Raw genomic sequence first — 27,335 nt, forward strand, 5'->3', positions numbered from 1 at the left:
CTCTATTCCTGTAACCCACTAATTATTTAACCCACTAATCCCATTAATCCCACTGTGGGACAATTTAACATGGTCAACCCACTAACCTGCACATCTTTGGAGTGTGGAAAGAAACCGGAGCATCAGGAGGAAACCCACACAGACATGGGGAGAATGTGCAAACTCCGCACAGACAGTAACCCAAGGCTGGAATTGAATCTGGGTCCTCCTGCTTTCCAGGATTTTTATTTGTTCTTTTGTTCCCTGTCTTGTGTCCAGCTTCTTCTAGCATTAGCTTACGATTGACTGAAAAATTATTTCTCAGTCTGGACCCTGATTGCTAAGCAACAGCCTACTTTTTCTTTAAAGTTCTGTTTGCTTTCATGCCATAAATCCTCATTACCATGCAGTCATCTGAACCAACATGAAGTCATTAACTCTTTCAAATGCAGAAACATAAAATGAACTTCATTTAAAGCAATGCCTTATTCCAAATAGCACAAATACAAATATGAATTAAACAAACTACCTCAGGTCTCTGAAACAGGAATTGTGAAATATTACAGGAGGACATAGATGGGCTGGTAAGTGGTTAGGTGGCATATGTAGTTTAATGTAGTGAAATATAGAACATATACAAGACTTTATTGGGCTTTGTTGAAACAATATATATAGCATCGCTATACATTGAAATACAAGGATATAAAGGCAATAGAAAATAAGTAGGACACAATCTTACTGGCTGTTCACTGCCCCCTGCTACTGCGAGCGAGAATGGAGAAGTTGGCTCTCAGCCAAGTCTCCATGCACTGTAGCGGAACCAGACTATCCCGCCAGCGTAAAAGGCTGGAAGATTCCGCTTATAGTGTCAATTCACTAGACCTTTACCAATGATGGTAAAGTTTCCTTGTTGGTTGCAACCTCAATATTTATAGCTGTCTTTACAGTCAGTAACTGCTGGTAATCTACAAGCTTCACCAATGTGATTTTCAAGACGGGCAATGGTGTCTTGTACATCATTTGCCTCCAAAATATAATGTTTTTACATTTCTTGCATCTGGTACTCAAGAGATTCACTAGATCTTTTAAGTGCATCAAGATTCTAGGTCAGTGTCTGGACTGGTCTGCGGTAATCATTATTCTCTTGTTTTGTCCTGTGTGGAGTATCATTACTACATGAAGTAGCATCACTTGGATCAGCCAACTTGTACTTGTGAAGAAAGACTTGAGAGGTTGGGGGGGTGTTGGTTCTGGAATGAAGGAGTTTTGAGAGTTACCTGATAGAGATCTTTAAAATTATGTAGAGCTATGCAAACAGCGATTGTTTTCTCGATGGTTAGTGTGAGTGATTATTAATTTCAGATAGTCATAAAATTAAGGGAGATTAGAAATGAAAATCCGTCACTCAGAGGGTAGTTAGAATGCACAGGCCTCTGGCTGTAATTCAAGAATTGTTCACTACTTTCTCTTTATGTTATTGTGCACTCAATGAGTTCACATTAGGAACCATGCCATTTAAAAAAAAGACATAAATTAATGGGGTGAGAAGTTGAAATTTCCAGCCTGAGATATTTTCATGCCAGAAAACATGAAGTAATTGGCTTAATCTCAGTTCATCTGGATACAGTATCAGAAGCCAGTGAACCTACCACACTGTGCAATACACACTGCTGTAAAAACTTAGCCCTCAGGGAGGACAGTGAAGGAACCTACAGCTTCTGTTTCTTGCTGCGGAGCAAAATGAAGAAATGGGGCATGTCAGGGGCTCAGAAGGACATGTTCTGGTATGTCGCAATCTGAGACAGGACATTTTAGGTTCAAAACATTAAACAGCAGACTGTTAGCACTAATATTATCATATTTCTCATGTGGCCACTAACAAAAACAATTTAGGCAGAACAGTTCCTTCAAAGAGATGCCAGTAATTGAATCAAAAAATGTTATTGCTCTATTAGAGCAGTCCTGAAGTGGAAAAGAACTTAAAAAAATCGAATAGAGAGGGACACTTATTATTTACAAGTAGGCTGAGCAAGCAAATGACTATTTTTGTCATGCGAGAAGGGATGGCAGAAATAGAAGCCAAAAATATGATTTAATGAAAACTCATTGCAACAAGAGTGGGGGAGACTCTCAAATGACTTCGCTCACGGACATAATGGCAGGCTAATCACTCCAAAACCATTGTGAACAGCATGAAGCAATACATTGTTTAAATGGTGTATTTAAAACATTAGTGAACTTTTATTCTTTCAATGACAAAAAAAAACTATACAGTTTACTTATATAAATATCCCTTTAGACTGCTTTCCTGGAGCAAATTTCCATTTATATTGCCCATGTTCTGAGGTAATTCAGCAGCTTTCATCCCAATGTTTGCCGGCAGAACAATTTTCAGTGTGAATGGATCATTTGTTTCCAAACTTGGCAAGAATTCCAACTGCAGTATTAACAAATAAATAAGACCAACCACTGGAAATATTACCCCAGTAATCAAATTTTACTGTGAACTCATAATGTCAGGAAATTAGAGCATTTACAGTAGTGAGCATGCTGCAGTTTAGACGTCAAGCAAAATGTTCATGAGCAGACAGTGTTTGGATGCATACTGCTGTATTTGGAGTTTACCTTGAAAGCAATAATTGCTAGTATGAATCTGCTAATCTTCTGGTTTTTTAATACATTTCCAACTTTACGACAACTGTTTTCGTAACTTCATAATCAAGTTAAACAACTAAGATTTTACAAGATAAATGACATTGATTTTTCAAGCAGTTACTGGGCAGAACCATCTGGTCCCATCAGTAGTGAGAAATGGGGTGCTCGGGGGAACTTGATTTGGCAGGAGGGAAAAAAACTTGTTTCCCAACAGTGGGGTAAATGATTGGACTTTTATTTTCCCAACTTTCAAGGAGGATTGAAGGCATTTCTCAACAATGTCAGTGGTATGACAGCAACTAATCAGCAGTAGATCTCCCTTTGGACTTTGTGGAGTATGAACTCCCTTATTGCTCACCCAATGGGAAGTGAGCAGTAGGAGGTTAAAACAAGTCCCCGAATATCGATTTGTTTGCTGTCAGCCAAACCTTGAAAAGCAACAAATGTGCCCCTATAGTGGTAGAGCTACTAATAAATGGTCATCCTTAAAGATGGAGATGGGCATGGGGCTGCAGTCTCTGTTATTGGAGAACAGACATGAGTGCCTGCAAACAGGCATCCAACTCCTGAGCTTAGAAGACATGAAGGCCAGACTAACCACCTACAGGGGGGAACCTTTACAAACAAAAGGCATCACAATGGCATCACTGACTTGCAAGCAGCAATCAGCTCCTCTCTCACTCATTGTTGTATGGGAGTAAGGGCCACACATTATGGGGAGAGATTGGCTTCAGCGGATCAGGTTGAATTGGTGGGAGATTTCCATGCTAGGCATGGGAGGGACTGTTCAAAATTATCAGTAGATACTCTGGAGTTTTTCAAGAAGTCCTGGGAAAAATAAAAGGGACCCAGACCAAGTTCTACATCGACCCCGATGCTACATCTAACTATTTGAGAGCAAGACCAGTTCTATACTCCCTGTTGGAAAATCTCAAAACTGAACTAGGGTGCCTTGAAAGTTTAGATATAATAAGGCTCATGCAGTTTGTAGAATAGGCTGCGCCTGTAGTATCCATTCTTAAATTGGACAAGTTGGCTCGTCTTTGGGCAAACTACAAATCAACAGTCAACTGGGTTTCCAAACTTGATAGATACCCCATGCCTCAAATCAAAGACCTGTATGCTAAGTTAGCAGGTGGCCCGACGTTCTCCAAGTTGGACATAGCACACCTATCTTCAGCATGAATTGGATCAGTCCCCTTGAAAATATGTGACAGTCAACATGCCCAAGGGACTATACAAGTACACTCATTTGCTTTTCAGGGTTTTGTCAGGGCATGTCATTTTCCAACGACTCATGGAGAACATTCTTCAAGGGCTACCGAGAGTGGCGGTGTACTTAGATAACATTCTGGTCATGGGGGCTTCAGAACGAGAACATCTGGCAAACTTAGAAAAGGTCTTGCAAAAGATTCTCAAGAAGCTTGAAGAGGGAAAATGTGGCTTTTTCCCTCTTGTGGCTAAAGTGACCTACTTGGACTATCAGATAGATGGCAAAGGGTTATGCCCAGTGGAGGATAAGATAAAAGCCACCAAGGAAGCACCAACTCCAACGGCCTCCATGGAGTTAAAATTCTTCCTGGAATTAGTAATGGAAAATTTATCCTGCATTTGGCTTGCATGCTGGTCCCATGCACATCCTACAATGAAAATAGCACAGATGGTCCTGGAAAGTGCCATAGAAACATAGAAAAACTGCAGCGCAAACAGGCCCTTCGGCCCACAAGTTGTGCCGAACATATCCCTATCTACTAGGCTTATCATAACCCTCTATCTTACTAAGTCTCATGTACTTATCCAAAAGTCTCTTAAAAGACCCTATCGAATCCACCTCCACCACCACTGCCGGCAGCCGATTCCATGCACCCACCACCCTCTGAGTGAAAAACTTACCCCTGACATCTCCTCTGTACCGATTCCCCAGCACCCTAAACCTGTGTCCTCTTGTGGCAGCCATTTCAGCCCTGGGAAAAAGCCTCTAAGAATCCACTCGATCAATACCTCTCAACATCTTATACACCTCTATCAGGTCACCTCTCATCCTTCATCTCTCTAAGGAGAAAAGACCAGTTCTCTCAACCTATCCTCATAAGGCATACCACCTAATCCAGGCAACATCCTTGTAAATCTCCTCTGCACCCTTTCTATGACTTCAACATCCTTCCTGTGATGAGGTGACCAGAACTGAGCACAGTACTTCAAGTGGGGTCTGACCAAGGTCTTATACAGCTGCAGCATTATCTCCCGACTCCTAAACTCAATTCCTCGATTGATGAAGGCCAGTACACCATACACCTTCCCAACCACATCCTCTACCTGCGAAGCTGATTTGAGAGTCCTATGAACCCGGACCCCAAGATCCTTCTGATCTTCCTTAAGAGTCTTAACCTTAATCTTACATTCCGTCATCCCATTTGACCTGCCAAAACAAACCACCACACACTCGTCCGGGTTGAAGTCCATCTGCCACTTCTCTGCCCAGTCTTGCATCCTATCTATGTCTCGTTGCAACTTCTGACATCCCTCCAAACTATCCACAACACCTCCAACCTTTGTGTCGTCGGCAAACTAACCAACCCATCCCTCCACTTCCCCATCCAGCTCATTTATAAAAATCACAAAGAGCAAGGGTCCTGGAACAGATCCCTGGGGCATTTCATTGGTACATAGAACATAGAACCATACAGTGCAGAAACAGGTCCTTCGACCCATCGAGTCTACACTGACCACAATCCCACCCAGGCCCTATTCCTATATCTCTACACATTTACCCACTAATCCCTCTAACCTACACATCCCAGGACAGTAAGGGGCAATTTTAGCATGGCCAATCAACCTAACCTGCACACCTTTGGACTGTGGGAGGAAACCGGAGCACCCAGAGAAAACCCACGCAGACACGAGAAGAATGTGCAAACTCCACACAGACAGTGACCCGTGACAGGAATCGAACCCAGGTCCCTGGAGCTGTGAAGCAGCAGTGCTAACCACTGTGCTACTGTGCCACCCACTGTGCTACCGGTGACCGACCTCCATGCAGAAAAAGACCCATCTACAACCACTCTCTGCCTTCTGTGGGCAAGCCAGTTCTGGATCCACAAAGCAATGTCCCCTTGGATCCCATGCCCCCTCACTTTCTCAATAAGCCTTGCACGGGGGACCTTATCGAATGCCTTGCTGAAATCCATAAAAACCATATCCACCACCCTTCCTTCATCAATGTGTTTAGTCACATCTTCAAAAAACTCAACCAGGCTGTAAGGCACAATCTGCTTTTGACAAAGCTATGCTGACTATTTTTGATCATACTATGCCTCTCCAAATATTCATAAATCTTGTCTCTCAGGATCTTCTCCATCAACTTCCCAATCACTGAGGTTAGACTCACCGGTCGATAATTTCCTGGGCTACCTCTTCTCCCTTTCTTGAACAGAGGAACCACATCTGCAATCCTCCGGAACCTCTCCCGTCTCCATTGATGATGCAAAGATCATCACCAGAGGCTCTGCAATCTCTTCCCTCGCCTCCCACAGTAACCTGAGGTACATCCCATTCGGTCCCAGCGACTTTTCTATCTTGATGCTTTTCAAAAGCTCCTACACATCCTCTTTCTTAATGTCAACATACCCAAGCTTTTCAGTCCGCCGCAAGCCTGCACTACAACCACCAAGATCCTTTTCCATCGTGAATACTGAAGTAAAGTATTCACTGAGCACCTCTGCTATTTCTACCATAGGTTTTTGCCATAGTTGAATGTCAGCTATTGTCATCAAATATATCAGCCCATTTTGATCCCAAGAAATAAATCAATGCTTCTCCATATGGGGTTGAGACAATACTTTCACGTTACATAAAAACATACAACATTGAGACAGCAGGAGGCCATTTGGCCTTTCATGTCCGCTCTGCCATCCATTATCATGGTTGATCATCAAATTCAATATCCTGATCCCACCTTCCCCGCCATACCCCTTTAGCCCCAAGAGCTATATGTAATTTCTTCTTGAAATCACACAATGTTTTGGCCTCAACTACTTTCTGTGGTAGTGAATTCCACAGATTCATCACTCCCTAGATGAAGACATTTCTCCTCACCTTCTTATTCCCCATATGAATGATCATGGCTATCAAGGGCTCATGTGGTTAGTTCTTTCTATGCTGTCAAGGCAATGGATCCTCCGCAGAATCTTGAGGGTTAGGGAGGCAGATAGTGTCATAGGGAAGGTTTTCGCATAAGGCTCTCCAAACCCTGGCCAAAAAGCAACATCTCCATGTGCAGTCAAGAATCAATGGGAGGAACATCCATCACTTGTACTCCAAGATGGCCTTCCTCTGGAAGAGGTGGGATGGGGATGCCATGACTAGACAGAGACCAGGCCAAGGGCTTAGCACATGTTATTGCAAAAACATGATTTATTACTTGCAGGTTTGGACCTGTACTTTATTCAAAAATGTATACCCCATATAACTGAAGAAATTTTTGAATGTAGAAATATACTTGGAGACATACATGATGCAGGTATCTCCAACCAAACAAAGACCACCTTGGAAATTCAAAGAGAAATAACAAACCTATAACCCTTTCTTCACTTCTCAATGGAGGACAATATCTCAATCCTTCACAACATATTATTATGCAAGTAAGCACATTCAGATCCCCAACCAAGTCAAACCAGAGACCATCAAATTATACCAACTCCCAACTGCAAATTATCTTCACACATATCAACTATTCAAATATACTAGCGTACTGCTCTATAAGTAATAAGGTAATTAGCCACAGGCCACAAAGGACATAGGCATCTGTCTCATTAAAGAGAGACGACTGGTTATACATAACTTGAGAGGGACCCAGAAGTATTATTTTACAAAGTGTACAGTGACTACATAACAGATGTAGGACTTGAAATTGGCTTGCACTGGGTGTAGGAAACAATCCCTACATTGGAGCTGTCGGCCCAATGAAGATGGGAGGAACGCTTCACAACAGCCATCTTCAGTTAAGTATATTTTATTCTTAAAGAAGCTCATTTTCTGGTGGCTTAAGGACCTTTGGTCTGGTTGTATGGAGACCATATTTTCCCTAAGCCAGCTGGCCCATTCACATTGCAAAGAATCCATCCAGTCTTTGATAACCAATGACAAAAAAATCAATTGATGGAGTTCTAAGCTCTGCTAATGCTACACAATGGCCAGTCTTTTGGAGAGGCACAAGAAAGTGCCAAAGCAGTATGCAACCAAGGTCTCACGCTTCTCTTGGAAAAACACCTTACTAGGTAGATCAAGCCAGCCTACTTCCAATCGTAGCTGAGAAACACATGTTGTAATGGCAGGCTGAACCACGTAACTTACAAAAATGGCTGAAGAGACTTCATAAGTTTGAGGATGCCACACTGTGCCAACAGTAACCAATTTAGACCAACATGTTTTTTTACAAGCCTTTAAGACTCACCCCACTTTAAACTCCAGGGTTTAAGCTGATGTCACAACTGTCAATAGAGCTAACAGTTATAACGTTAACAACTTGATACTTGTGCCATTGAAGGCAGCCACTCTACACAACAGCAACACTGTACAAATTGCACGTGGAGTCAGAATATGGTAAGTAAATTGTTGTTCCCACATTTCATACATTATTTGTTCAATTTACCTATAATTCCAGGCAGCTCTTGAACAATATGACAGATTAAAAGATCCAGACATTTGGAAAGGTATTCATTGTTGTTTTGCTGTTCCTTCCCCTGTATGGATTTTCTGCTGTCTCTTTCAATATACATCACTAACCTGCAGTTAATAAAACAAGAGTGGATTAATACCAATGGCAAGCACTGAAATATGTTAGCTTTGAAAGGTTTCTCATGATAATCCCCGAGTGGAATTCTCCCAAGAAAGTTCTATATGTCGAATTTGCGTGAAAACTGCAGTAATTCACAGTGTTTTTTTTTCAGTTGGAGTTCAGAGAAGGATCTCCCACACTCTGTGCACTGCAGAGGCCACCAGCATGAATACCATTAAATTTTAGGGGGCACAGCCTATTCCCGCTGGAAGGCTGAAATCAGCACGCTGAGTGAGCCATTGCGCATGCGCCAATCGGTTAGTACCAGTATTGGCACATACGTAGTTGCCCCACATTGCCAACCTCCCGATTGCTGGCCAGCCTTGTGATCCCTGCAATGTCAGCACTCCAACCCACCACAGCCCAATCACTGGCCCCCAACCATTCCCGGGCCCAGCCCCAACTCCCCCTTTAGTGCTGACCATCTTAGCAGGCTGACAACCCTGCTTCAGCTGACATCCCAGCCTGCCCCTATCACTGGACTCTCTCCTTCCCTCACTGATACCTATGCAGAGTGACAATGGAACCCCTACCCTCACCCATTGCCCCCAAGACCATACTTAATTTGGGCCTGCCCCCTTGGCACTGCTCCATGCCCCCTTGGCATTGGCACTTTGCACTTGGGAAGTGCTAGGAGACCCAGGCTGACACTGCCAGGGTGCCAATGTCCAGGGACACCATGCCCTACCGCCCGACCTCTGGGGGCCCCGAGATTGACCTCCTTCACTCCAGCAGGGTTGAGCCGCTATCTTCCCAAAATTGGGGAGCTAGTGTAATCCTCTCTGACGTGAAATACTCTGGCGGGGAGGGTGACTCTAGCGGGCCTAGAGACTTCAGTCTCACGCTGACTAATGAAACTCAGATGATATTGAAATGTCCACTTTAATCGTCTGTGCGTCTCCCTGCAATTTCCGGCACAATGCTGACGCTGCTGGAAATCTGGCGCCGGAGACGCAAATGGGGCACTGCGGGATTTGGGATTCCATGGGAGAATCGTGGCCAGTGTTTTAAGGGTACACACATTCAATCTCCCTTATAGTCATCCAACCCATAACTGCAATTATTAGTTTACAACATGTATGTTATACAATTTCCTGGCGCATAAAACACAATCACTATCCCTTCACCAGGTATGTCATGATACAACAGTACTTGGAGCGTGTATACCTGTACAAAGTGCATGAGTAGGTGTGATTTTAAATCAAAATTCAAACTACAATTTTAAATCACAGAGCCACATAAGATTATCTAATGCTGCATTTATACGACAACATTACTTAATGAATTATTCTCAAATATGGCTAAAGCTACCCATGTTGCAGTAATATAACAGATGTTTAATTTCTGCTCCCGCCCGCAGTTTGGTCTGCCAAATTCTTATTTATGATTATATTCCATCAAGGTGATATTGATTTAGAAACATTTATATAAAACTGATTTTTATCTCCAATGTTTAAGAATGCCTTGCAGCATCCTTGTCTTTAATGCAGTCAATTAACTTCTTTTTAAACTTCACAAAGCAAGACTGGGAAATGCTGGGCAATATCATCAATAACATGTCCAGAGTTTGAAAACTCAGTCAGGTGGTGAAAGGTAGAATACTGGAGCCCAGTCTTTCATCCACTTCTGTTTATTTAGAGACAGGCATTGTGTACACTGGACCTCCAACCAAACTGCCGCTTTCAGCCTGCTAGCGCAGGTGAGTCACCAATTAATAATGACCACTGAAATAGAATGAACGCCAAATTGCTATACGATAATAGTGTTCCTGCTTCAACAATGATTGAATGGAACCTTCATTCCCAGCTACTTTATCCATCTGCCACACACACACACAGCATCCTAATATCTGCTCCATCATCTCACCATTGTCATAAGTTCCTAGGTCCAAACATCGCTCTGACTATGAGGCCGCCATCAGCTGCCACATCAACCTGGAGCTGTATATGTCTTATGTCTATCTTTCCATGTCCTTTCATTTTGATCAAGATAAGATCAGATTGAAGAATTTTGCCAAATTCTTTCTGGAACAATCTTGTGACAAGTGCGAGCATGCCGAAAAACTCATGAAAGTACAGAATCAGCGAGGAGGGTACATCTTATTCCAGGATATGGAAAAACCAGATTGTGATGAATAGTGAAGTGCATTCTCTGGACTGGAGAAGAGTGTGAACCACTTGCTTTTAGAATTGCATAAACTGGCTCCATACAGAAATGATCCATTTCTCTGTGACTGAGATCCACTACCTGGATGAGCAGGTCAAGTCTAGCAGGCTGCTGGGAGGCCATGAAACCAAGCTATGGAGGTTGGGCACAATGACCGAGTACTTATTTGAAAAACACATCTTGGATAAAAGCAGCAGCTGAATATCAGAACAGTCTATCTGTAAAGCTAATTGCATAGAGACATAGAAATCAGGAGCAGGAGGCCTTACGGCCATTCAAGCCTGCTCTGCTGCCATTCATTATGATCATGGCTGATCAACCAACTCAATCACCTGATCCCACCTTCCCCCCATTTCCTTTTGATCCCCTTTGTCCCAAGAGCTATATCTTCTTGAAAATATACAATGTTTTGGTCTCAACTATTTCCTGTGGTAGCAAATTTCACGGACTGACCACTCTCTGGGTGAAGAAATTTTTCCTCATCTCTGTCCTAAAAGGTCTACCTTGTATCCTGAGACTATGACCCCTGGTTCTGGACACCCCAACACTGGGAACATCCTTTTTCATCAACCCTGTCTAGTCCTGTTAGAATTTTATAAGTTTCTATGAGATCACTCCTCATTCTTCTGCATTCCAGCAAAAACAATCCTACCCAACTCAATCTCTCCTCATGTGAGAGTCCTGCCATCCTAGTCTAATAAGCCTTCTCTGCACTTCCTGTAGAGCAAGAACATCCTTCCTCAAATAAGGAGATCAAAACTGCACACAATATTCCAGGTGTGGCCTCACCAAGGCCCTGATTATTGCAGCAAGAGAACCCTGTTCCTGTACTTGAATCATCTTGCTATGAATGCCAAAGTAAATTGGCCTTTTTACAGTGTCCTTACCTTTGGTTGCTGGTGTGCAAAGACACCCAGGTATCGTTGCATATTCCCCTCTCTTAATATATGGCCATTCAGACAGTAGTCTGCATTCCTATTTTTTCTACCAAAGTGGATAACCTCACATTTATCCACATCATACTGCCTCTGCTATGCATTTGCCCACTCACTCAACTTGTCCAAATCACACTAAGGATCTCTGCATCCTCCTCACAGCTCCGTCTCCCACCCAGCTTTTGTGTCATAGAAACTAGAAGCAAGAATAGACCATTCAGTCCTTCGAACCTGCACCACCATTCATAAGAACATAAGAAATAGGAGCAGGAGGAGGCCATCTAGCCCTTCGAGCCTGCCCCGCCATTCAATAAGATCATGGCTGATGTGACGTGGCTCAGTTCCATTTTCCCGCCTTCTCCCCATAACCCTCAATCCCCTTGCTTATCAAAAACCTATCAACCCGCGTCTTAAATATATTCAGCGAGGCAGCCTCCACCACTTCAACGGGCAGAGAATTCCAGAGATTCACCACCCTTTGAGTGAAGAAGTTCCTCATCAACTCCGCTCTAAACTGCAGCCCCCCCCCCCCATCTTGAGGCTGTGCCCTCTAGACCTACTGTCTTTTCTGAGCGGGAAGAGCCTCTCCACCTCTATCCTATCCATCCCATTCATCATCTTATACGTCTCAATGAGATCTCCCCTCATTCTTCTAAACTCTAACGAGTACAAGCCTAGTTTATTCAGCCTCTCCTCATAGCTCAACCCCCTCAACTCCGGTATCAGCCTAGTAAACCTCCTCTGCACTGCCTCCAAGGCCAAAATATCCTTGCGTAAGTGCGGCGACCAAAACTGCACACAGTACTCCAGCTGCGGCCTCACCAGTGCCCCGTACAGTTGCAGCAAGACCTCCCTACTTTTATATTCAATCCCCCTCACTATGAAGGCCAGCATCCCATTCGCCTTCCTGACCACCTGCTGCACCTGCAGGCTGGGTTTTTGCGACTCATGCACAAGGACCCTGAGGTCCCTCTGCACTGTAGCATGCTGCAGTTTTTCGCCATGGAAGTAGTAGTCCTTCCTACCATTATTCCTACCAAAGTGGACAACTTCACACTTGCCAACATTAAATTCCATTTGCCATTTCCTGGCCCATTCGCCCAGCCTATCTAGATCCCTCTGCAGACTCTCCACACCCTCCGCACAATTTGCCGTTCCACCAATCTTGGTGTCATCAGCAAATTTCGACACCATACACTCGGTTCCCTCCTCCAGATCATCTATATAAATGGTAAATAGCTGAGGCCCCAGCACCGATCCCTGGGGCACTCCACTAGTCACCAACCGCCAATCCGAATAGCACCCATTGACCCCCACTCTCTGCCTCCTATTTGACAGCCAATCCCCTATCCATGCCAACACCCCACCCCCAACTCCATGCCCCCTGACCTTCTGTAACAACCTCTTGTGCGGCACCTTATCAAACACCTTCTGAAAATCAAGAAACACCACATCTACCGGTTCTCCTCTACCCACCGCACTAGACACATCCTCATAGAACTCCAATAAACTCGTCAGACACGACTTCCCCTTAATGAAACCATGCTGCGTCTGCTCTTTCAAACAATTCTCCTCAAGATGCCTCGCTATTTTCTCCTTGATTACAGATTCAAGCATTTTACCTACAACAGACGTTAAACTAACCAGCCTATAATTCCCTGCCTTTTGCCTGCTACCCTTCTTAAACAACGGTGTAACATTAGCCATTTTCCAATCTTCCGGCACTTTCCCGGAATCCAGCGAGGTTTGGAAAATAATCATCACCTCTGCCATTTCTTTCAGAACCCTTGGATGCATTCCATCCGGTCCTGGGGACTTGTCCACAATCAGTCCCTCCAGTCTGTCGAGCACTGCCTCTCTAGCAACAATAATGTCATTCAGGCCCTCCACTCCTACCATCTTTCCATCGCTAACACCCGGCAAACTATTCACGTCCTCCTCCGTGAAGACCGAAACAAAAAAGTTATTCAAGGCCTCAGCCATTTCCTCATCCCCCACCACTAAGTCCCCCCTCTCATCCTCTAAGGATCCAACGTTCACCCTAGCCAGCCTCTTCCTTTTTATATATTTATAAAAACTCTTACTATCCTTTTTTATATTAAGCGCTAGCCCAGCTTCATAGTTTATCCTACCTTTCTTTATCAACTTCTTCGTCATTCTTTGTTGATATTTAAACCTCTCCCAATCTTCTTCTCGCCCACTACTCTTACCTACTCTAAACGTAAACGCATTCATTTTGATCATGGCTGATTATTGAATCCTGATCCCCCACCTTCCTTCCATATCCCTTGATCATGTTTAACTCATATTTGTAGCCTGTCAGTTTTCACACCACTCAATTATGTAATTGATACGTAAACTTGAATGGGTTCAATTAAGCTATATATTGGTGGATTATTGAAGTGTATTTGTAGAAAATGTTCTTTGGCTTATCTCCAAATAAAACTTGAACTGAAAGGAAGCATTGAACTTATTCATTGCACAGCAAGGTTCACTCTCAACCCAAGTTATTCATATGTGTAAATGGCAGCCTCTGGTCTTTACTGTTGAATATACAAGAACATGTTAACACGATCAATCATGGGTTTATTAATTTTCAAAGTGCACATTGCCTGGTGCATGTACAATTAAAGAGAATTAGAATTTTGATGGATCACATTAGCTTTAAACTGTTAGGAGGAAAGTTGTGATTGAAAGATCGCTGACTCAAAAATTATCAACTATATATAGATGTTACTGCCAAACTGTGATAAGCGGTGTATTTGTAAGGAGTAAAAGTGACAGGTAGTAGTGGCCTTAAGATGCATATCAAGTTGTTGCAGAGACAGCAGGATGTAAGATGAGATGTGATATGACAGGGGATGCACTGGAAATGACTAAAGTCTAGCAGAATTATGATTAGCTGTTTTTCTAGTTTTTTTTTGAACCATCAGCTAGGAGGAAGAGGGGAAAAAACAGGAAGAAGCAGTTCCTCAGTAACATTACTCAACCCTTCATATCTGAAGAAACAACATTGTGAGATTTGTACCACATGGATCACATTGAAAAATAAAATTCTGGAAGATTATATGTAAAGACATTACAGTAAAAAAACAGACCTTGTAGTGAGTGTATCTGCCAGATGTTACTTTAAATATTTCAACACAGTGCTCGTTAAACTAAATTTTAGCACCCTAAACAGAGTTATGCTAATCAAAGCATACTTTAAATGCTTATAAGCCTATAATCATGTTCCATTCAATCACATCTTGCTGTCTTTTGGTTTTTATTGACAATGGGGGGAAGGGGCTGGGGGAGAGCTTTATTGCTGTGGGGCTTGTGAAAAAGATACTTCTTTCGCTGACCAGGGTTAAACATGCTGAGTTACAGATTGGACACAGGCCTCCCCTTCTGCCCATTAAACTGGAGGGTTTGTTAAAAAAATTCATTTGCAGGATGTGTTACTGGCTAGGCTAACAATTATTGCCCTTCCTAATTGCTCTTGAAAACATGGTGGTGAGCTGCCTTCTTGAACCAGTGTAGTCTATACAGTATGATACACCATAGCGCCGTTGAGAAGTGAATTCTAGGACTTCGAGCCAGCAACTGTGAAGGAACAGTGATAAGGTTCCAAGTTAGGATGGTGTGTGGCTTGGAGGGAAACTTGCAGGTCGTATCCCCTTGCATCAGCTGCCTTTATCCTTCAAGAGAGTTGTAGTCATGGGTTTGGAAGGTGCTGTTAAAGGAATGTTGGTGAGTTGGTGCAGTGTATCTTCCAGATGGTATACACTGCTGCCATAGGGCACTGATGGTGGAGGTAATGTATATATAAAGTGGTGGATGGGGTGCTGATCAAGTGAGTTGCTTTGTTCTGGATGTTGTCGAGCTTCTTGAATGTTGTTGGAGCAGCACCGATCAAGGCTGCTGGAATGCCGTCCTGCAGTCTTTATTGAACAAGTGCTGATCTCGCAGCTTGATGGTAAAGGTAGAGTGATATGCTGGGCTATGAGGTTACAGATTGTGTTGAATACAATTCTGCTGCTGCTGAAGGCCCACATCATCTCATGGATGTCCAGTTTTGAGTTTCTAGATCTATCGCATTCATAAGGGCAGACTCAACATGATTCAATGGAGGGCTTCCTCAATGTGAAGGTGAGACTACACCTCCATACAGACTGTGTGGGACACAAGGACAGGAAATACCCAAGGAAGATGATGGTGGTATCTGGGACATCGTAAGGTATGATTCGATGAGTATAACAATATCAGGTTGTGTCAACTTTTAGCCCTTTATGAAACAGCGAATTTTTGACAGGAATGTACAGATAACTTGTTTATTGCATTTGTGAGATTGGCTTCTGTCATGCACTCTGTAATAAACATGACGCTGCTTCCATTTCTCAGCACACAGCATTGGCATTTGCATAATAAACTGGTAAATACACTATGTAAACACCTAAAACTATACTTCTCAACGTTCTCACCATCTGTCTTTACAAGTTTCAAAGGGACAGTGTCCAAATGACTTTCTCCTGCTGCATTTATCTGCATATGGTACGAAAAATGGACGCGAACGAAGACAACAAAAATCAAGATATATTGCATGGTCTTCCATGACAGTTCACTGGTGGACGGCAGCTGGACCCTGAAGCACTGTTTGTGGTCAAGTGTGAAGTTCTGAACCTACCATCCCCACTCTGAAGCAGCACCCCAACTGCAATCCTCATTCAGGCACGAAAGAACCCAAGTGATTTTTGGAATCATAGAGAATTAAGACCGTCAAGGAAGAAAATTGACAAGACACTGATCACAGACAGGAGTTACATTCCACCTGATGATATATCCAGGGAATAACAAACATTGTTGCTCAACAGATTCTCTTAAAAGACCGCACTTACAGCATTGTGCTCAGCTCAGGACCTAATTCCAGATTTGTACTCAAACATTTGCACTGATGCATACTTGAAACTGTTTTACCTTGATGCCACACACAATACTTGCCAGTATGCTGCTCACTGCTCTGACTCGATTGCATATCCTATTTGCCTGTCATTACTTTTCTGAAGAATATTTTCTGAATCTTCAACTTCGCTACTGAAATTCTACATTGCTGCCTTTTACTATTATCTTTCTTTTATTTAGTTTCCTTTCTCAGTTCCAAAGGCACCATGTGCTTTTTTCATGCCTTTTTGACCAGAGCCATCTGTCTCATCACCAGAAACTCTGATCACTGCACCAAAGCGGCATGCTCATTGACACTTATTTAGAAATGGCAGCACACCAATTTTACTTTGATTAGGCCAGAACCCCAGAACCTATTGGACATTCCACTGATGCTGTCAGGCAGTATTCCTGTAATCTCTTGCGTATACCGACATTGAAAAACATTCCCATAATTGTTCACTGCAAAACTAACACTGAGGAACTTTGAATCATTGAATACCTACAATGCAGGAGGCCATTCAACCCATCAAGTCTGCACCAACTCAGCATCTCACTCAGGCCCACAGACCCACTCGCACGCTTGATCCCCATAACCCTTAATCAACCTAACTTACATAATTTAGGACACTAAGAGGCAATTTAACATGGCCAATCCACCTAACCTGCCCTTCTTTGGAGTGTGGGAGGAAGCCGGAGCACCTGGAGCACCCATGCACAAACGGAGAGAATGTGCAAACTCCACGCAGACAGTGGTCAAAGGCCAGAATCGAAGCTGGGTCCCTGGCGCTGTGAGGCAGCAGTGCTAACCACTGTGTGCCACCGTGCCGGACTCAGACTTGAACTGTCTGTTTGGCCATGAGAAAGAAGTGAAACGAACCTGAAGACTATGAAAGCAGCCAACAGCTTTGTGAAATTTGTTTTTTGTGGGACACATTTGGGTTTTTTTTGTGGGGGGCATGAGGATACCTTTTGAGAATCATGAAAAGTTCTTGGTGTGTTTGCATTTCAAAAGTTTTTGATGAGTTACTTTGTAATGAATTTTGACATTGTAGCTAATCAGCACACTCAATGCTTTATAGGAATGTTGACCACTACTTCATGTTCTACTAAGATCACTGGCATGAAAGAGACAAAAATTATTATACACAGATTCTAAAAATGTACTCAGTTGTCGGCAATTCAAAACACTTATTTTGAAGCTATGCAGAAACTCAAAATACAGAATTTCCTCATTAGAAACTAGGGAACAGGATTTGACAGAACAGAAATATTAGTCATACACTACGCAATGTTTTAAACTTTGGGCTTTATCATTCTTTTGACTTTCACATTCCCTCAGTCATTCTTTCTAAATGATGAATGCAGTGATAAGATCACAGACAAATTGAATATACCACTTCTTTTACCTAAGATAACGCATGTAGAGCCATGCTATCCTCGACATTTTCATTGCAATGGACTTGAAAAAAGTCACTTTCACTGCACCAATGGCACTGCCATATAAAACTACTACCACAGTTGTTGTTATTTTAATAGAAAAGCAAAATGTTGCACATGATGTAAACCTGAAATAAAAACAGAAAGTGCTAGAAATATTCAACAGATCTGGCAGCACCAGGAGTGAGAGAAATAGAGTCTGGGGGGGGGGGGGGTGTGTGTGTGTGTGTGTGTGTGTGTGTGTGTGGTGGTGGTGGTTTCTCTCTGCCCACACACCCCACCACCACAGCATGTTTCTTGTGGCGGGAGGTGGCACTCCATTCGCCAGTGGCGGGATCTTTTGGTCCCGCCATTGTCAGTGGGATTTTTCACTAACTGCGTGCCGCTGGGAAATCCATGGTGGCAGTGCGCCATTGGCGGGACCAGAAGATCCTGCGGGCGTGAACAGCCGGAGAATTCCAGCCAACATTTTGATTCAACCATAACTTCTTCAGAACTGAAGGAAAGTACAAAGAAGAACAAAAACAGCCCGGGAAACAGGCCCTTCGGCCCAACGAGCCCGCGCCACCATTTTAACATTACCAGTCCCCCCTCTCCACCCATGACCCTTATCTATTGTTTATGGCATTCCACATTGAGGGAAACTAATTTAGGGACAATTTATTACCTCCAATCAGCCTAATAGCACATCTTTGGGGTGTGGGAGGAAACCGGAGCACCTGGAGAAAACCCACACAAACACGGGGAGAATGCGCAAACTCCCAAAGACACTGGCCCAAATCCATGTGTCTGCACAGCAAACAGTGATAATCACTAAGCTGTCGTGTTGCCCAGCATCTGGTCCAGTTTAAGCACACACTAACGACATGAAGCACGAGGCTACTCTCGAACATTCAAGAGCAGACCAAGTACGACCCATCGCCTGTATGCCCCTCGTCGGACAACAAGGTGGACCGACTTAAAACCTGTGAATTAAAAGAGAAAAACATTATTATCATACCACATCCTTTTACATTACCAGGGACGTCCCAATGCTAATGAACCTTATTTAAAACAATCTCCATATCCTCCCATCTCCAGCCCACTCATGTGCCTGTCTAAGTTACTCTTAAACAACTCCACTGTGCCTGCCTCTACCATCTTACTTGGCAGAGCATTCCATATCCCCACTACCCTCTGTGTGAAAAACGTTTTGTTAATGTAAGACACAGCTGGTTTTTCAGTTACAACACTGTAGTAAATGATTACCCATAAGACACAATTGTGATAGTATGACTGTGGATGTCGGCAATCGGACAAGTAAGAAAAAAGTTGGAGATCAAGTTGTAACCTGAGATCTTTTTCTCTTGGGTGAAGTTTAATCATAATGCCAGCAGTCAATTCTTGTATCTTTGCCTCTCCACTTTTTTGCACAAATGGGTAATTGGCAAGACAAAAGTAGCAAAAATTAATTATCGTTAAGTTTCCTGTTTTCCAATTTTGCAGCAGAGATTTATGCCATCGTGTCCCTGGAGTGGCAATCACTGTTGGATTGCAACTCCATACCCACTTACCTACATTAAATTTCTTCAGCGTGTCTCACATCTGATCTTCCTGACTCAGACTGGATGAGATTCGGGTAGTGCAGTAGATCCACTGCATCAGAATCGCAGTGAAGAAGGACATGCCCATTATTTTAATGGCACAAGCTGCGGAGCCAGGAAGTTAGGGGCCAATGTGATTTAAGTGCTCGATATTTCTATTTCAAAAAGGCAGAAGCTCAGGTATATACTTAAATCTGGGTCTAATTACATACATAAGCCCTGCTGCAATTTTGAGTTTCCACTAGTTACAATTGTGCAACTTCACAGCTGTATGACATAAAATACAGAACAAATAGATCAACAGTACCCTAAAAGGAATATCTAGAAGCCACTTGGAAAATATGATGCTGAGTTGTATTTTTTAAATCAGTTTATGTTGCACTAAATAGAGCATGAGTGTTCCTCTTCTCCTCACTAAAATTATTGTGCCTGCTGGCATTCCCCCTGTAGTTTCTCAGTCCTGATAGGTAAACTGAATTTCCTGACGCACAGATTGACATGCTTCTTACTGGCGCCCATTTAGAATTGCTGCAGCACACCAATTTTATTCAAATTAGGTCCGAGCTCCAAAATCTATTGGGTGGCACAGTGGTTGGCAAAGCTGTCTCACAGCACCAGGCACCCAGGTTCAATTCTGGTCTCAGGTGACTGTGTGGAGTTTGCATGTTCTTCCAGTATCTGCATGGTTTTCCTCTGGGGGCTCTGGTTTCCTCCCACAGTCCAGAGATGTGCGGGTTAGGTAGATCTGCTAGGTTAGCTTGCCCCTCGTGTCAGAGGGATTAGCAAAGTAAATATGTGGCGTTACAGGGATAGATCCTGGATGGAATTGTTGTCAGTGCAGGCTTGATGGGCTCAATGGTGTCCTTCTGTACTATAAGTATTCTATGATTCTATCCCACTGGTGATATCATTCAGGCAGTTTTCTCATCATTTCTTGTGCACATTCAAATTGAAAAGTATCACCACGGTCTTTCACTGCCGAATTTCTGACAGTTTATAATCGCCCTTAAAAAATTTCACACTAATAGTTATGAGACATGCAATAAAACTGCCCATTTTACCAACACATCATTTTAGGCAAAGAAAAGCTGGTTGATATTACCTGACATTAAGTTATCATTACTGGATTGAAACCAGTCAAACTTCTATTATTTCCTTCAAGTTCTCTGTGATCGCCAGCACAACTCTGTCCTTCAGGTTGTTTTCCCAATTTAATTAAAATCTTGGCTATGTAAAACTTAAAATAATCTTTTGTTATGTGACTTAAAGTCCATAATAAAAGTTAATGTACGTAAGACATTGTCCAAACTAAATAGAAATAATTAATAGAAAAGCTTCTCCTCAAGCACAAAGTGAGATTAACACCACCATTTTGTGTGCAGATTCTGAAGATTGTTTCCCTTACCTTGACTGGCAACAAAGCAGCAACATTTCCTTGTTATTCCTTAAAACTTCCAATAAGACAAGGAAAGCTTTTGCTCGAATTATTGTTGAAGGGCTTTCCAATAAACGGACAACTTTTGTAACAAAGTCCTGTGAAAAATGAATAATGTGGCTAAGAGAAAGTGCCTCAATATATGAGAAGTCTCACAACACCAGATTAAAGTCCAACAGGTTTATTTGGAATCACAAGCTTTCGGAGGGCTGCTCCTTCATCAGATAGTGACAAAAAAGACAATTTACATAAACATAACTGTTTATTCATAACCCATGCATATTTACAATTGAAATAGTGGACTTCAGACAGGTAACAGGTATGGTAATTTGGCAGTTACGCTGCTGGACTACTAATCCAAAGGCTTGGACTACAGATCTGGAGAAATGGAGTGGGATTTAAAAGGCACTTTCGCTATGGGCGTAAATCCCATTAACGCTGCTAAATCACAAGAAGGCCAAAATGGGATTTGCGGAAATGAGATCTCAGTTTGAAGTTTTACCCACCTGCTGTTATGATTAGGTTTATGTCCAGAAAGGGTGTGAACCTGATTTCCATTAATTTGAATGTATTTTAACATTATTATACAATTTAACGCCATTGCTTCAGGCTGCACTAGAATTTCTAAGGTGGGGGACAATACGGTGGGGAATCCCACTAATTATATATAAATGCATTGAAACGAGGTTCCTGTCCTTCCTAGGTATAAAATCCATTACATCACCAACGGGGGCAGGGAGAATCGGAAAACGAGATCTTGCCTGCAAGATTCTCATTTTCCGTGTCTCATGATATTTTGCACCCAATTGGCCGTTTACGCCCTCAGAGAACTTGGGTGCAAAATCGCAACAATGGATTCAAATCACATCGCAGGAGTTGGAAATTTAAAGTCAGTTAATTAAATAAATCTGGAATGAACTAAAGCAGTATCAGAAATGACTACAGAACTTCCTGAACATAAGAACTGTTTTTGCAGGAATTTTAGAAGCTTCAATGATCAACTTATACACCACAATCTATGGTCCTTTACCCTCTTATTCTGGGATTCAGTTTTCAGTTTTGTTGTCTCTCTGCACCATTCTACTGAATTGACACTGTGGGTTAGGAACGGTTGATGGCTCTGACAACTTGAATTGCAAACACGTAGGGTCAGGTTTCTTATCTTAATGTTACCGAGTCCGACAGACTTAAGTTGCCTCAATTACACAGGACGACACAGCTCATGTAAGAGAAATTGTGTATTTGCACTCACCACATTCCTGTAAGGGTACCCTAAATTATTAATATGGCTAGGCATTGATGCCAGCGTGAATGAAATATTGTGGGAATGGGCTTTTTTAATTTCCTCCCTATACTTGTTCCAAATTTATCATTTACCCTGCTTTCATTACATGAGTACCTAAATTTGAGTTTTTGTGCTGAAGATGCACCGGAGTAAGTTGGAGCTGCAAGCTGTGCTGGTGAATCGAACAAGGCAGTGTCAGAGGCAACAGTGAAGACAATTATCAGCAAGCAGCACAATGCATGTGCGTTAATTTCGTCAGAATCTATTGCTGAAATTTTCAGCAAGTCGCAGTGACAGATGGGTCAACTCCCTGGCCTAGCGCATATGTCAAATAATCTCATTTTAATGTGTGTAGCCGCTGATAACTGACAACCTGAAGCGGTCTGCTGTCCCCAGTGTTACCTCTGCCAGTGTGTAAGTGGGCTTCCTACCAGCAACAACCTGTCTGATTTCAGCACATTGCATCCTACAATATTAACCCTGAAACAGCAGTTGTTCCCAAGTCAGGGGATACAATTCCAAACAGCAGCTACCTCAAAAGCCACTCTGAGGAATGCCCCAGCGTGCTGCATCACAAAGTAATGGAATGTGCACTTGCTCCCATGATTTTCCACATAAGTTCCTAATTTCAGCTATTCTCTTGTGGAGCTGCTGACTGATGTTTTCACTGTCACTGCTCGGATTGCTCAGTCTCTGAACAGAATTCCGTGTGGTCTCCAGGTGTAGTGTAAATATCAGCAACCTATATTTAAATAGTGTCTTTAACACAATGAAACCTCCCAAGGAGCACTGTAAAAAAGTGAGACATCAAGCTACATAAGGGGTTATAGGGTCAGATGTTTTTGAAGAGAGCTTAAAGGAGGAAAGTGAGGTTGCAAGGAGGGATGTGGGGGCTAGTCTTGAAGCCTAGTCAACTGAAGGCACGGCAACCAATTGTGGGGCAAGTAACGGAGGTGCACAAGAGGTCAGAATTAGAGAAGCACAGAAATCTGAGAACGGGGCTGAAGATTACTGAGATGGAGAGGGGCAAAAGAGCGAACACTGGGGAATCTCATCTCTCACAATTTGCACAGGTTGTGACTGCCAGCGAGAGACAGCTAGAACAGCGTCACTGGTGATTTGGGTGCTATGGTAACATTTCAAGCTCCACTGGCCTAAGATCTGCAAAAGCCATTGTAGAGTTTGGGTGGAATGTTCCGTTCTCAGGTGGTGCCTTGCTCGTTGCCTGAAAAAGCAGCAAGAAACCCATACTGACTCTTAGGAGGAAGAACTGCTGCATCTTCTGTCCAGCAGAAGTGGACAGCTGTGGGCCTGCCCTCCAACTGAGGATCCTAAAATACAACATACTGCCCGCCAAGAGGCTGGCAGCTCTTACAATGAGCAGCACCACGGAGCAGGCCCTGACACAAATAAATTGCTGTTGCATTTGTCTATATAACACTGACTGCAATTCAACAGAATTCAATGGTTGAAATAGTTTGGGAACATCTGGTGACTGAATAAGGTGCTTTGCAATTGCAAGCTTTTTCTTTGCATGGCTTGGTGAAAGGACATAAAAACATAAAGACTGGGTTTCATGACATGATGATTGATTCTTATTTCATTTTTATGTCCTTTTCAAAATACAGGCAAGCTGAAGAGTGTGGAAATATCAGGTGGTGGCAATCTCGCATCCCACGCACGGCAGGTCTAGAAATGGGTGGGATGGAGAGTCCAGAAGGAGCCAAAAATTCAGAAACCTGCAGTGTAAAAACAGTTTGCAATTCTTCCACTGGTGTCTTAATGACAGATAGGTTCTTGCAATGTTTGGGGGGAGGGTGGTTGAATCAGGGAACAGACTTCTTCTGGAGTGTAATAGCCTTTTGCCTCTGAGTTCCAGCTTGTGAGCACAGTTGGGTTGTAGAAAGTGATATGAGTGCGCTAGGCTGGCATTTATATATAGTGCCTGGAACTTTGCACCAGCCCACTGATGGCTGGCAGATGAATCAGCTGCCAGCTGGCTAGGTGATTCAGAGGGAAATTTGTCTGTGTATAATTAATGAGGTTCAAAGTGGGGCTGCTGAGCGCAGGAAAGGCCTTTAAATGTGGTACCCCAATAAGTGCAGCGCTGAGGTGATGGTGGGACAGGTGAATCAGAGGCTGTTGTGTCAACAATATGGCATGGAAAAAGGGAAAATACCACGGATGCTGGAATCTGAAACAAAAACAATAAATGCTGGAAAACCTCAGCAGGTCTGATAGCATCTGTGGAGAGAGAGAATAGAGCCAATGTTTCAAGTCTGGATGGCTCTTCATCAAAACATCGGTTTGAGTTCTGACGAAGAGTCATCCAGACTCGAAACGTTAGCTCTATTCTCTCTCCACAGATGCTGTCAGACTTGCTGAGATTTTCCAGCATTTTCTGTTTTTGTTGATGAGTATAGCATGGAAGCTGTGGATGAAAATCTTTGGCACCATGTGTTGCACCAAAATGGCAGGAAAAGCTGCCATTGCTGTTGTTGGCCTCAACATCGCTTCTCCCACCTGCTTCTGCCTTTGCCAAATTCCAGGGAAATCTCACCCAATGTTGGGAGTTGTTTTCATTGAAAGAAAAAGCTAAAAGAAGGTTCAAAACATATTGCAGGATACCATAAAAGTTGAGTTGGTGAGATAAATGAAGTGAGTTAAAAGTCGGGATACTGAACATGAATTTGAGAACATTGTAAGAGAAGAGATACAGGCACGGGGAAAGTGTGTATTTGGAAACAGTAGTAAGGCTTACTTTCAACACAGTGAGAATGCAAGGATTGGGAACAGAATGCAGCATAGCTTTGTACAAAAGGGTGCTGCACTTTCTTTTGGGAGAAGCATTAGGATGGGAAGAGCTTCAAACAAGCTGCCATCTGGCTTGTGATTCAACAGGAAAAAAAGCACACATGCAGCTTAAACAAAATTGACCAGTTCTATTTCATTGTGGTGAAGCAGAATCACCTTGAAAAATGAGTAAAATGGAACAAACTATGCAAAGGGTAATTTAAAGTAAATTCAAGGTGATGATCTAACCGTAGGTGTTTTTCTCTGTATATCGTATATGTAAACGCTTTACGCACTGCTCTTGCTTAGAGCTGTTATCCACCACAGAATAATACCTGTTGCAAATTCAATTGCTACCCACACCTCTGCCACTATTGATAACAGCCAAAATGAAAAATAAAATAACTTTCACTTCCTCAGCACGAAAGAAGTGCGCCCAATTTTCAGGTGTTTGAAGATGTCTCACAACCATAAACAAATACATGCAAGTGAACATTAATGAAATGAAATTAATCTCATGCCATACCTTTTCCTGTACCAGTCTTTGTAAGTGGATACCAGATGACAACATGGCAATAAACATGGTCAACAAGCACTGTTGAATGCGACTTATTCCAGCCACCAGGGAGTTCATCACTGCTGTTAGGCCGACCTTGTCAATGACACTTTGGAAAGCACTGGCTGAATGGCGAGTAATCCTACATAAAGCCTGCAGGGACCAGAAAAATATTTTATAGATGCACTCTAATTAAACATCAAGTACAGAGTATTGTACGATCTTGGGTTGGAAAGTTTCCTGATTGTTTTTGAATCCCCATATGGTTCACTTCAATTTTGCACCAGCAGATCAGTTTGGAATAGTCCTTTATTAACAAGCACTACTTTATCATAAGAAGTTAATTCAACAAGCAGGCTAGGAGATCAGCTGGGATTTAAATATGTTTACTGCAGCTTTATTAAAATCCATTTCCTTGAGAGACAGTTTTTATTTTGTTGGTATGCTTCCCTTTTATCTTTCCCTTCTTAAAATCTGTGCCAACATCAGTTAGAAAAGTAAAGCTTTCAGGCGCAATCAATGCTGTTTATTAGCTGAACTGCCTGATTGTAGTGGGAGTGGGGAGGTGGGGAGCACATGAACAAGCTGCACCACTTTAGCCAAGAGCTACAAAGTTTTGCCTTCTGGGAGCTCAGTTGTGCAGTGGGATAGGTCACTGTCCTTACACTTCTGGGTTTGAAACCAGCTCACATTGATTTAAAGATCTGTCACTGTTTTAACTATCAGGTTTTAACCTAGAATTAGTTTGAATCAATGCAATCTAGTTCCCCATGGACATAAACTTCAATCTCCATCGACTATGAATGGTCAGAAAATGTAGTTCAAATATTGCCTCTAATTTGGCACTTCCACTCAGGAGACAGTTGTATAAATGGGAATATTACTGTGGTTTTGAAGTTGGGGCTAAGATACATTATTGGGCCACAGTAGGGATCGGCTCTCTGCTATACATATCTTAGGGAAGCTTAATGGCTAACTGAGATTTTCATGGGGACAACGGGGAAGGACAGGGACAGGGGCAGGTTGTGCAAGATGATCCTTTCCCTAAACACCAGCGCCTTTCACCTACATGGCTTGGATAGAGTGGACATGGGGAAGATGTTTTCATTAGTAGCTGAGACTAGGATCCAAGGGCACAGCCTCAGAATAAATGGATGACCCTTTGAAACCGAGATAAGGAGGAATTTCTTCAATGAGAGGATGATGAATCTGTGGAATTTGTTGCCAAAAAAGGCTGTGGAAGCCAAGTCATTGACTATATTTAGCACAGAGATAGATAGGTTCTTGATTGATAAAGGGATCAAAGGGAAAAAGGTGGGAGAATAAGATCGAGAAATTTATCAGCCATGATTGAATGGCGGTGCAGATTCCATCGGCCGAACAAACTCATTCTGTTCCTACATCTTGTGGTCTACAATAAACACTCCTAAGTATCAACTTAAAAGTAGAGAGAAATGCATTTGATTGATGCAAGTATAAGTGTGTGGGGATATTTCACGAGGTTCACTTGTTGGCATATAGACTTGTTAAGTGCAAGTGGAATTAAGGCCCAGATTTTTTTGATGCATGCCAGTGAGGCTGTCAGCCTGTAGCAAAGTCTCAAAACTATTTTGAGTGTATCAACTGAGAGTGGGATTTGAAACTCCTGCCTTCCAGTCAAAGTAAATAAACTGGAATCATTGCTGGCAGAGGCTACGGTAGTTACTTTTAATCGAGTAACCAGGGATATGAATTAGTATGTTTTGATAGCAG

The 27,335-nt window shown here is 42.7% G+C and overlaps 1 protein-coding gene across 4 annotated transcripts in view; it reads right to left on the reverse strand.

The window, feature by feature from the left end:
* The window catches only part of ulk4 (unc-51 like kinase 4), a 390,892-nt gene that overhangs the window by 244,629 nt on the left and 118,928 nt on the right, over positions 1-27,335 (reverse strand). For all 4 annotated transcript variants that reach the window (XM_080201895.1, XM_080201896.1, XM_080201897.1 and 1 more), the window contains exons 21-23: positions 25,554-25,736; positions 20,920-21,047; positions 8,285-8,418 (exon numbers count right to left, since the gene is read on the reverse strand). In XM_080201895.1, the coding sequence (XP_080058021.1) occupies positions 8,285-8,418; positions 20,920-21,047; positions 25,554-25,736 (445 nt within the window). The remainder of the gene's footprint in view (positions 1-8,284; positions 8,419-20,919; positions 21,048-25,553; positions 25,737-27,335) is intronic.

The sequence above is a fragment of the Carcharhinus amblyrhynchos genome, chromosome 2, assembly GCF_965287045.1.
Source record: "Carcharhinus amblyrhynchos chromosome 2, sCarAmb.v2.hapA, whole genome shotgun sequence".
In the NCBI taxonomy this organism is placed as follows: Eukaryota; Metazoa; Chordata; class Chondrichthyes; order Carcharhiniformes; family Carcharhinidae; genus Carcharhinus; species Carcharhinus amblyrhynchos.